Below are 12362 nucleotides of genomic sequence, written 5' to 3'. Positions count from 1 at the left end.
CTGATTTTGACAACATTGGTGCACCTACTTATCTAGAAAAATGGGTTAATGAAATTATTCTTTTAGAGGGTGTGTTTGGATACTAATGTTATGCATTTTAGAATTCTATATAAGCAGTATAAAAAACTTAGGTTTTACTATTGTGGTTGTCAACCGCATGGCCAACAGGGTCGTTGTGAGGGCATTGAGATAAAGGTGCCGGATCAAAACCCATTGGTGCACCGGTGCGTTCATAGCTTTCAAAGGTAGGCCACCGAAGGTAATTCTATGCGCGGGTAAGTGGCCTGGTTCTCGGTGAGGGTTCCTAGTCATAAGCACTGAGGTTTTCAGGGAACTTTAGTTCTTTTGAGCAATCGGTCTAATTGCATTGATTTTTTCCTTTTTTTTCATGTTATCCACTGCCGAAAATAAATTTATTATCTATTTTTTTCATAAAGAAAAACTCTGGGACAACCATGAACAAAGACACCATGTCTTGTCTTGTCTGCGGACAGCCTGCACAAGAATGACTTCACACTTTTTTTTAAAGGTATCCAGGGTGTCTTATCCTTCCATGTTCCAGGGGAGGGTGGAACTCCCCAACCCGAATGGACACATGGGATGCGGTGTTCTGGGTGGCCGCATGTCCCATGTTTGCATGGATGCATAAGGAGTAGAGATCAAAGGAGAGGTTAAGTCACATGACAGCATTGCATGGGGCTCACAGTTACAGAGTGCAGAACCCACGTGAAATGCTGTCATGTGATTGGCTATAGCACTTGGCCATGGCACATAGCAGCTCCCTGGATCCCTGTTCGATGCCCCACACCATGGCATCCCACGGACACCTTGTTCCCCGTGCATTCAAACGCCTCCCAAGGACAGATTCGATTCAGATAAACTAATTAATTCCATTCCATTCTGAAAACCTTGCCATAAACACCCTTAAGTCCTCATCAACCCTAGTCAAGATTCAACCTAAACCGACTCACCCATGTCCGAGTCGTCCCTGCGGGTGACCAAACCTACCCATCCTGCCAAGGTTCACTGCAACCAAAGAAAGAAAAAACAATAATAATGCTGAGATTGGATGCGTAAAAATTGAAAGTATGAAGCTCTGTAACAAATATCGTGAGATTTATGAAAATCTTGTGATAATATTCTTGAGAAATTGCCTGAAAGTTTAAAACGGTAATTTCTCTTGAGATTTTCAAAATATCGTGAGATTTATTAAAAAACATAGATACCGTGATTTAAGCACGTTATTTACATTTTAAACGGCATGAAAAAACTGTGTATTTTTATTTTTCAATAATTTTATTAATATTTTTTTATAAAATTTAATTTTAAATTTAATTTTTTATTGCCAAAATTTTACCCCAAAAAAAACGCAAGATTTATGAAAAATTTTCAATTTCTCGCGAGTTTTTGACAAACAAGATTTTACCCGAAAAAACGTTTGTCATATGGTACGAAGGCACCATTCATTCATGACCGCACTCCCCATTGACTTCACAGAAAAGCATGCAAGATCTTTAGATATCTAAAGGTCTGCATTGACTTCACAGCCCTCTCTCTCTCTCTCTCTCTCTCTCTCTCTCTCTCTCCATGCCTTACGAGGATGACAGGTATTAGCCCTCCTCTCGATCGACCCCAAGTTATCACTCCCAATCAACCTCAAACTTGCTTCATCTCTCTTCTCTTCCTTCCTTCTCTAGTTTTCTCCATCACCATCTTCATATACTTCATCCTATTTCACCATGGAGACCTACCGTTCCTATTACTATATTGTAGCCAATAACACCATTTCTATTATCGTGGGGTGTGAAGACAATTACAGCCACGTTCCTCCTTCAGTACCACCAACATCACCCTTTCTTCAATATGCATCACCACCACCACCAGCAGCTTTCCCTCACCGCAGCGTCTTCTCCAACACTCTTATTGGGATGAGTGCTCTCCTTTCAACAGCCTTTCTGTTGGCGAGCTTCTACGTCACCCTGATCAGGTGCTTCCACAGGAGGGACTCGTCCAGGAGAGCCATGAGGCAGAACCCAGCTACCCTGGATGAGTTCCTTGAGGGCCAAGACCCAATCAACCATATTTGGTACATCAACACGGTGGGTCTTGAGGAATCGCTCATAAATTCTATTACTGTGTGTAAATTCAAGAGGGGTGAGGGGTTGATCGAAGGAACGGATTGTTCTGTGTGTCTCAGTGAGTTCCAAGAAGGTGAGGATCTCAGGCTTCTGCCCAAGTGTAGCCACGCTTTCCACATTCAGTGTATAGATAGGTGGTTGAGGACTCACGTCAATTGTCCGCTGTGCCGAGCTCCGATCATGGCGAACGATGTTCGTTCTCTGCCCGCGGAGGACGATAGCGGCGGGCTTTCCGTGGTGGACCGAACCCGTGTCGAGGAATCGGGCGATGTTAGGGGAAGTGATGATGATCAGAATGGGAATTTGGGTTCGGTGGCAATTGAATTGGGAGAATTTGATGTTGAAGAACGGAAGAGGGTCGGAGATCTTGATGCTTCTGGTGTAATTGCCGGCCAATCGAGCGGTAATCGATCGGACAGGGCTATGGTGGAAGAACCATCAACTGAATTTCAGCCTATCAGAAGATCGTTGTCGATGAATTCCTTGGCTAGGATCCATGTATCCAAAGGTTTGGGAACAAATTCTGCCCGCGAATTCTCGTCGGTTGTCTGCGAATCAATGGTGGCAACAGGATCATCAGATTGTGAGAAGCGAAATCCGGGGGAATTGTCAAGCTTCAAAGGAGTTGCCCTCGAGAATGGAGGAGATACCGGCGAACAAAAAGTTTTGGGTGATGTTGCTAAGGGATTATCTCTGCAGAAGAGACCTTTAAATATGAAAAGATCTTTCTCTATTGGTGGAAATTTTTTCTTCTCCAAACATGGGCGAAACCGGAGTTCTGTTCTTCCTCTATGAGCCAAAAATCTCTGTTTTTATTTTCCTTTATGGAGGAGTAATCCTCTGCACATATACTTCACAAAATTTCTAATCTTTAGGGGCTTGACGAACTTGTCTGGCCCCTGTTTCGTCAAACTAAAAGTTTGAACAGAAAATAAGATACAAAAGAAAGAATCAACAGTTTGTTCATGTATAAAGTAGTATCTACATATAAGTATATGTTTTTCGGTGGTACTTCTCGAAGATTTTTAGTTGTGTGGTTTGAATTTCTCATGGAGAATTGAAGGATAGGGGTAGTACTGCTAAGGGACTATGTCTGCAGAGGAGACATGTTGACATGAGGCTGACATGAAGCTATCTTTATCCATTGGTGGAATTTTTTTCTTCTCCAGATGTGGCCAGGACATACCTCAGTTCTTCCTCTCAGAGACAAAAATTCTGTAAGCTTTTAGCGGTTTCTTTTTTCCCTTAATGATATAGATTTTACAAACTTTATAAACTTCAGGAGCTTGATGAATGAGGCCTTTGTTTGGGCGAGTGTATCAAAGGTTGAATAGAAACTATATAAAGAAGAAAGACGAAGATTTTGTTCATGAATGAAATGGCATACATATTAGTCTATTTTTATGGTTATAATTCTGGTATTGTGCATTGTGTTTGAACTTTTCATTCACAAGCTTTTATCAGAAAGAAGCACAAGTTCTCCGCTTTGCATTTTCTTCAATTCTGCATGAGAAATTTTTGGGTTCAATTAAACTTACCCAGAGCACATTTCACTTGAGCAGTTTTCCAACATGATGCCACTTGATCAACGACATAGATGTTGGTTTTCCTGTAGCTGTAGTGGTTTCTAACTGCTAAAGCTTCATATTTGACCTTGCATAAATACATTAACAAATCATGATTCTAACCACAATTCTGGTAAATCCATGCACTTTGTGATTTGTAGAGGACCTTATCTTGTTGGTGATGGTAAATTATAATTCCTGATGATGGTAAAGCCATGAACTTTGGATTGGTAGAGGGCTATATTTTGCCTGTGATTGTAATTTTCCTGTTTCTTTATATCTGGAATTATGATCTTCTCAAGAAGACACTCCTAGCAGCTATGCTTCCCATAATCCATGCGAATTTTTTGTTCCATTTTTCATTAATGCATGTTAGGCATATCTTTGGGGCACTTGGATTTTCTCAAGATCCTATGATTGCAACTCACAATCACAACACTTTCTCAAGGATAACGAAACATGAGAAAGCACAAGCTGTGATTGTGATTCTCACTTGAGGATGATCATCCCTTGAATTGTGTGATTCTTGGTCACAAGACTGACCTTGTGACCAACAATTTGCAGCTTAAACTTTCAAAGCTGTGATTGCTCATCCCACCTGTGATGAAAGCAAACGTGCCCTTGTTATTGCAGAAGCACTTTATGACTTGCAGAGGTAGCCATGTTTGACCAAATTAGGTACCATATGTGGTAATCCACCTGCATGTAGATTAATGTTGAAGAACTCCGAAGTTCAACTTGAGCTCTCTATCACTCCTTAACTAGCTATTTATCGATATGCAGTATGCACTGTGCATTTATCTATGATTTGAAAGAAAGGTGCCTACATATTCTGAGCTATAAGTTTTTAATTACAACAACCACACACATACACACAGACATGCACAGACAGACACACCCTGTCATACACACAGACATGCACAGACAGACACACCCTGTCATACACACTCCCATGCATATGTTGTCTTTCATTGATATTCCTTAGTTGACATGATTGGGAGTTGAGACAGCTGTGATATGCATTTCACCTTAAAAAATTTCAAATGTTTTTCTCAAGATTATGCTCTTACAAAAGAAGGATTTGGCAGATGTTACAACTGAGAAGTCCAGGGGTTATACAAAACACTGTGTTTCCATGATGGAATCTGAAATGATGGTTGGATGGTAAATTTGCTCCATGTAATAAAAGATTTGTGATGCTTCGGCCCCATCATAGCCGTCCCCTAGCTTACATTTGAAAATAATATTGGTACAAGTTTTGTTTTGTTTTTTTTTTTAGAGAGAGAAGTATATGTTTTTATGAAAAAAATTACAAATTGAAATAGTTAAATATACATATCTAATCAATCATCACTGTATAAGAATTCCTTTATAAGTCATAATATTTAAGTCTTAACAGAAATAGTATCTTTGTGAAAGGACACAAATGTTTATAAAAATGAGTTTGATAGTCATTTATAACCTAATAGCATGAGTTTCTAAAGTAATTGGGATTTAGTTTTTCAAACATTTGATACTTCTATTTATGGTTTCCAAAATGAGTTCCTTACAGGTATCTGGTATGGGTATGCTTGACACACAATACACTAGGATGTATCGAATACCAATGCAAGTATGATAAGAACACTAATGCATATAATTATTATGGCAATAAGAACACTATTGCTATTAAGGAAAAAAAGAAAGTGGGAGAAATTTTAAACTGATAAGAACAGATTAAAGAATGTCTGTGAGAGAAAATTTAAACTGATAGGAACAAATACTACACTTGATCTGAGACCAAAAGCCGAAAAAGGTATACTCTGGGAGAAACTAAAAATTTTGGACCTAGCAAAGTCCATAATGACCTAGTATTTTTCTTCTGGAACTTGAGAAATTTCTCCCTTGTAGAAGGTGAAAAGCAAAAAGATTCTTGCATTGCCAGCAACTTTTTTTAAAAAACAATTCCATTAAAGAAGAAATGATTGTTTTTTCTGTAAATGGCGTCAAAACAGAATAAAATTCCCTATCATGCATAAAAGTGGCTCTCTGTTGGTTCCTTTAATCAGCTATCAGATTTGGTAGAATTTCAATGTCTGAAAGGTGCTAAATTTTGTAGCTATTCTCCTCTGGCATCCCTAATCATCAACTGTTCCATTAACTACAGTTATGGCTTTCCCATGCATGTGTAAAATTAGTGCATTCTGTTATACATTAGGCTTAGTACAAAGAGTAGAATAATCTTCTCTACAACTTATATTTTACCCGTTCAGTTACTTGGTCTAGCCTATGAGAAGCCGCTGCATCCTGGTGAATCTGTTTTATTTGCAGAAATGAATGACTGTAGGGGAAAGAAGGTTGGAACTAGTGAACTCTATAACGACCTAGTATGCTGCTTCTGCCTTCATATTATCAGCTAACCAGACCTTATATTTTCTTCTCAAAGTCAAGAACTGTGATAACCTGTGAGAAGCTGAAACGCATTTGTGTATCAGCAACTCTTTTAAAACAATTTTATTGAAGAAGAAAAGAATTTTCTTGCTGTAAATGGCATCAGAACAGAATAAACTTTTCTATTATGAAAAAAAACCCTTGGTTTTTTAATCATAATATTGGGTTTGGTAGAATTTCAATATCTAAATTGACTATATCGTGTAGCTGTTCTCCTCTGGCATATGAGTACAACTACTATATTCTGTTATGCATTAGGCTTAAGCCAAGAAATAAATAATCTTCTTTACAAAATCTTATAATTTCCCCATTCAATTATTTGATCTAGCATATTGGATAATGCTGCATCCTGGTTAACTCTTTTTTTTTTGAGAGAGAGAAGCATCCTAGTTAACTTGTCATGCTCACCTCTTTCTTCAGCAACTAGAAATAATCAGCTTAGAAACTGATATGATTGGCAACTTTTGTAATTGTAAGATGCTTGTTAGAATCAGTCCAATACCTGAAAGTTTCTAGCCAACCAACAGGATCAACAATTCAACTACTATGTCATGATCGTCACCACCAACTACTGTTAGAGTAAAAAGGAAGAATGATCAGTTAGCATCGCTGTCCAAATATCTTAAAGCCACCTTTTTGAAACCGTACTTTCATTTGCAAAAACAACAAAATGCGCATTTACCTTTTTAAGTTATCAGATTGATTGGAATGAAAACTAAATTTTGGAACTCCTAGCTTCATTTGAACTTTTTGTTGAAAGAAAAGTATGGTTCCATTTAGAAATCGGGACAAGCCTTAACCAGAGCCTAGATCGACACCTGCAAGAATCAAATGAATGCCTTTGATTGGTATTTTAAACCTTGATATGATGAAAGAATCTCTGTTTAATGCAATTATTGACTAAATGGGATGAGAGGAAGAAAGATGTGAGGAGCATGGTAACTTGGGGCCTTTTCATTTCATTCCCATGAAAGGGAAAGGTCTTTCATGGGAAGGGGCATAGATTTATAAAACCTGTTGCCATTGTCAGCCTTTCTATGAAAGTTCTTTCATAGGAGGGGAGGTATTGAAGGGATTTACACAGTTAAAGGATGGAGGTAGGAAAAACGGGGGCCCATTTGTGCATGCACGATGCCTTCCCACCATGATACTTGGATGATCGTTTCATCCATGTTGAGAAATGGAGGAAAAGAGACGTCAGCTGAGCAATTTCTTATGAAAACTGCATGACACAAAATTAGCCATGTATTCTACCAAGCACTGAAAAAACATGAGACAAACTTGTAATATTCCATTTACAATTTGTACTTACTAAGTTGAGTAAAGTAGGATGATATTGGACTAATTGCCCATTTTTTGTTAGCAAAGCAACATAAAGCCGTCACTATAAAGTATAAACTACTAACAACTACTACTATTAGGGATCAGAAAGTTGTACGACACATTTGCACCTGGGTTTGTTTGCGTAGCAAGGGAAAGGCACGGTGGGATGCCTTTCCGTGGAAAGCAAGTCTGACCCCACGTGCTGACGGTGATTTTTAGGCCGCTTTTCATAAGAAAAGCAACCCCGTGTTTGCAGTGCAGCGGTGAGGTTTTTCGCAGAGTGGTTAAGTGATTGGGCTAGAGTACTTTACAAAGCATTCGTCGCTACATGCACAGCGATTTTCTATGTTTTGTATGGCCCGAGTATTTCGTAAAGTACTCTGGGCCGGATCATTGGATCTGGTCCACTTTGCAGAGAAGTGCGGTATCCATACATTTCTGCGGAAACTAACCTTTATTGTGGCACGCAAACATAGCATCTTAACTCATGGTCATTGATTGGAAAAAGGTCCACTTGGTTTGGGTTTAATAGGGAAGTGCTAAACGGTTTCTTTAGATAAGTATCGGCAGTCAAAATCTTGTGAGATTTTGAAATTTTTTATAAATCTGTTTTTTGGGCAAAAAAAGGAATTAAAAAATTAAAAACTAAATTAATAAAAAATAAATTAAAAATAGAAAGTCTAGTTTCTACATATAGGTAATTTCTTTCAATTTTTTTTTCAAAATACAACCAATATTTGTCTCACTGTAGGGAACAATTATGTTTAATTAGTCCAAGTGCAGTGCAAAGATGGACTGCTCAAAATTTTGATTGGGTAACCACCGCGGGTTGTCCCAGGAAGCCAGCAGGGTGGTTGTGAGGGTGCTGAGATGAAGGCACCCGATCAAACTGTGCTGGTACACGGGTGTGTGTAGGGGTGGGCAACGGGCCGGGCAGCCCGATGGGCCAAGCAGAACCGGCCCGTCATGGACCAGGTTTGGAACAAGATTTTAGGCCCGGGCTGTTTAAGTACCCGTCCAAAACTCAGCCCATTATATACGATGGGCCTGAGTTATTTATTAATTTTTTTTAAAATTAACTATTGCATAGTAACTTGGTAACTATTACTATTCAACTAATTAATTAGTTTCATTAATTTTATAGAAACTAAAAAGATAATTAGTTGGGTACATGGGAACTTGTTATTTATTACTATTTTACAAATAGATGTGGTCTGAACCAGTCCTGACCCATCCCGCTTCGCATTGGTCGCTTGGCCCAATAGGCCAGGCCATGGCTGCTGTTCAAACCGGAGCCCATTAAGAACCGGGCCGTTAGTAGACGGGCTGGGCCATCTCTGGACCGGGCCACACTTAAAGCTCAGTGGACCGAGCTCTAATCGTAGAATTGGGGTCGGACCTCACCCTTAGGAACCGGTGGAATCCGGTTCAAACCGATCCCAGATTTAGAGTCGGTTTGGATAGGGGACCAGACCGAAAAGTCCTTTTTTTGGGGGGTTTGGAAGGCTAAAAATATTGAAAGAGTTTGCAAGAAAGTGCTTTAACCCAAGATATTTAACCAAGAAAGAACTTTTTTTTTGGGTTTGGAAGGCTAAAAATATTGAAAGGGTTTGAAAGAAAGTGCTTTAACCCAAGATATTTAACCCAGAAAGGCCAAATGGGGAGGCATCGATTGCGATGGGCCGGTGGTGAATCGATGGACAAAGGTGGCAAATGGCAATGAGGGAGAAGAGAACAGGTGCAGCTAGAAACCCTAAAAGAAAGGAACTATGACTCACTCCATTATTTAACTTTTGTTAACAAGTTCAAATGCTTAAGACAAACAATAAAATTTAGTCAACAGTAGAGGCACAATCTGCATCAACATATGAATATATGCAGCTTGCCTGCATGTTGACAGGATCAAAGAACCTGATATAAGAAGGGCTGTGAAAGAATAACCACTAGTGAAGGCATCTTTTTCAATTCATATAGGTCAGCACCTTTATATCATACAAGAAAAGATTGATCGCAGAACAGTCAGCGAGTTTTGACTCATGCCTCTTTGTAAGATTTGATGATCTAGGCAGAACTACAACTCATGAAAGCAACGATCAACTACACACCACTGAGGTGGTATCCCATGTGGTAAGCGGGGTCCTGTGCCTGAAGGCCCGGGTTCGAATCCCTCTGCCACATGGGGCTCAACTGACTAACCCCAGCTTGTCTTTCAAAAAATAAAAAAATCAATCAACTACACAATTTTCATTATATCGAGAGGTCATTATACAAACAGCAAAAGCAAACAGTTGTGAAGAAAACCAAAAAAGGTGAACAAACATACAGCAAGCATATGATTGAATGTGGACAACAATGGGATAAGAAACCCTCAGAAAGATTAGATCATCAAATTTGTGGAACTTGCAAAACATGTTATGAAGCACAATGACCTCAAATGGATGAAAGATTTAGGACTTGGTATGCAAATCACCAAGGAGAGCAGAAAATCAAAGAGAGGAGAAAACAAACTTGAACAAACAAACAAAAACAAAACGCATATGAACCAACAAAACGGATATGAACATGGGTGCCATAAATAAATAAATAAAAAGACATTGGGGCTTTCTTGTGATTCATGAGCTGTGCCATAAATCGAAAACAAATTCAGAATCTCACAGGATCCGGTGATTCATGAGCTCTGCCGCTCTGCCAAAAAATGAACATTGGGGCTTTCGGAGCCCCTCAATGTCTTCTTCCTCCTTTCCTCATATAGGAATCAGGTGTTTGTTTTAACATATAGGTGATATTTTTCGCTTGAGTGACAGCGGGCCTGGGGATAAGGTGCTGACCCCTTTGTCCCAGGTTGGACTCCCATTGGGTAGGCGGGTGCCTTATCCTTGGTGGGCTCTGCAAGGGCATGGGTGTCAATGACCCTATCCCGGGTTTACCTCACAGGAAGGCAAGCCCATTAAGTGACCCGGTTCTCTGTGAGGGTTCTTAGTCATAAAAAACATACAAGTGATATTTTGAAATAGTAGCTTGGTTACGAGTGTCACGAGTTTACTTTTTTTTATAAGCCAGTTCGGCGCGATGGTCCTTCCTTACCGCCGCAAGCTTATCTATCGCTCTGTCATGAGCATAGAATGTTTTGCAAACCCACAACACACCAAGCTGCCCAAGCTGACCAGCTTAACGACCAAAGGCCGCATCCCAATACCTTTTCATGTGTTGAACCATATTCATTGACCCTGTGCACCACCCCGTGCGCAACTGCCTAGTGAAAGCTGATCAAGCTCATTTTCAAATGTGCAGTCCATGCCACTTAGTGCATAGTTGTCTTATACCAGCTATCACTTTCAAAAAAGGCACAAACTTTGCATTAGCCTTGCATGCCATAGAGCGTATTGCAACTCCATGTGCAAGACATAGCAAAACCTCGCCACTCAAGGAACAAGGTTTTGCGACCTCCAGCCCAAAGACCAGTTGATGATTGAACACCATAGCGAAGAGCATCACCCAGACTCATTCGTCGGAGCCTAGGCATTCACTCGCTTAGCCCTGAGTCACCATACTTGGTTGGAATAACCTAAGGTGATTCCTGGAGGAATTAGTCTTAACCCACACACACCCCCGTGGGTCCAACTGCTACACGTGGGAACATCTTGCAAGTGGAGAGGTCCTTAACCAAATTTTCAAAGGCAACATCTTATGATCCGCTGACACTGCTTAATAGAACAATGCTCCAAGTCTATGCCGTCACACAACGATGTACTAACGACGATATTGATGCCTATTGCATGCCATTCTACCATCGTACGTCACCGATCAAGCGAACGCATACTGCACGTTCCTATACTCGATGCATTTTTCACTTAGTAGAGCTCCACACTGCACATGCCCCATTCCAAAAGATCAACCGAGACATTCTCTCACCCAAAACCATTGTCGTCCTTTTCAATGCTGGTGTAGGTAAGAACACAATCTTCACTGATATGTCAGTTTCCCTTTGTACTTATTTGTAGTTCAATATTTTTCTTCAGCCTACTCAACTTGTTCTGGTTTGCATCAACCATCACTGCAACCTTTCACACGCCAAGTCTCATACCTTTAACGCATCTCCGATCACTTAGACAACGATCTTCTGTTTTATCAACATCGAGCATTCTCTGCTCGCGAGATCCTAGTGCAATCTCAAACACAAACGGGTCATCCTCGCCCGCACGACAAACTTGTCGTCTTGATGCTCATGGCTGGGGTGCCTTTCAACCCTAACAAGGGCAAGTCCAAGCCCTTCGTGGTCATCGCAGAGAAAGATGACCACCTATGTGTGCCACAAAGATATCAACTCCCTTAAGCACCAACTTGCGGTTTTTCAATGGTCCAAACTAGTCCTCAAGTGAGGGATGCCTGCTTATGTATCACCCCAATGCGGTCCTCCAAAGTGTCTTCTTGGGCACTCATCCTTACAAAAGCAATTTTTCCTAACACTAAACTCCACTCTCGAAGTCAACACACTATACTCTCTCTCAGAGTCAGCAAAACATTCTTGTAAGAATCAACGAGCCACGAACAACAACTTTTTTTACATACGCAATTCATTGAAGATCTGCCAACTCAAGGGACCAAAATAATGAGCCTTTTGCTCAACGTGGGCACTCCGCTAACCCACAATGTTGGGAGAGAATCTAGAAGTTTAATTGAGTCTCTCATACCCAAAGGTGAAAATTCATCCAGCTGAATCCAACGTGTATTCTTTGCATACACAAGGCAAACGTCACGCTCCACCTATGAGCTTAACGCACAATTGGTAGGAATCTTTTGACATATCTGTGTTCCCTTAGCCAACTGAACAACAACCTTACACTTCTGTTTTTCATCGACAAGATGTCTCATACCATCTTGCCAATATCTTACTTTTGTGCTCGAA

General features: G+C 40.2%; 1 protein-coding gene across 1 annotated transcript; it reads left to right on the top strand.

Moving 5' to 3' along the window:
• Nucleotides 1-1650: 1650 nt before the first annotated feature.
• Nucleotides 1651-3517, top strand: LOC149812255 (RING-H2 finger protein ATL52-like). Its single transcript, XM_089993614.1, has one exon. It carries the CDS (start codon nucleotides 1740-1742, stop codon nucleotides 2931-2933), a length of 1194 nt encoding a protein of 397 aa, XP_089849740.1. The 5' UTR covers nucleotides 1651-1739; the 3' UTR covers nucleotides 2934-3517.
• Nucleotides 3518-12362: the final 8845 nt, after the last annotated feature.

This window comes from Nuphar pumila, chromosome 17 (genome assembly GCF_984573655.1).
Source record: "Nuphar pumila chromosome 17, dmNupPumi1.hap1.1, whole genome shotgun sequence".
Lineage (NCBI taxonomy): Eukaryota > Viridiplantae > Streptophyta > Magnoliopsida > Nymphaeales > Nymphaeaceae > Nuphar > Nuphar pumila.
Note: the sequence above shows the minus strand (reverse complement) of the source record. Positions and strands in the feature narration are given on the sequence as shown.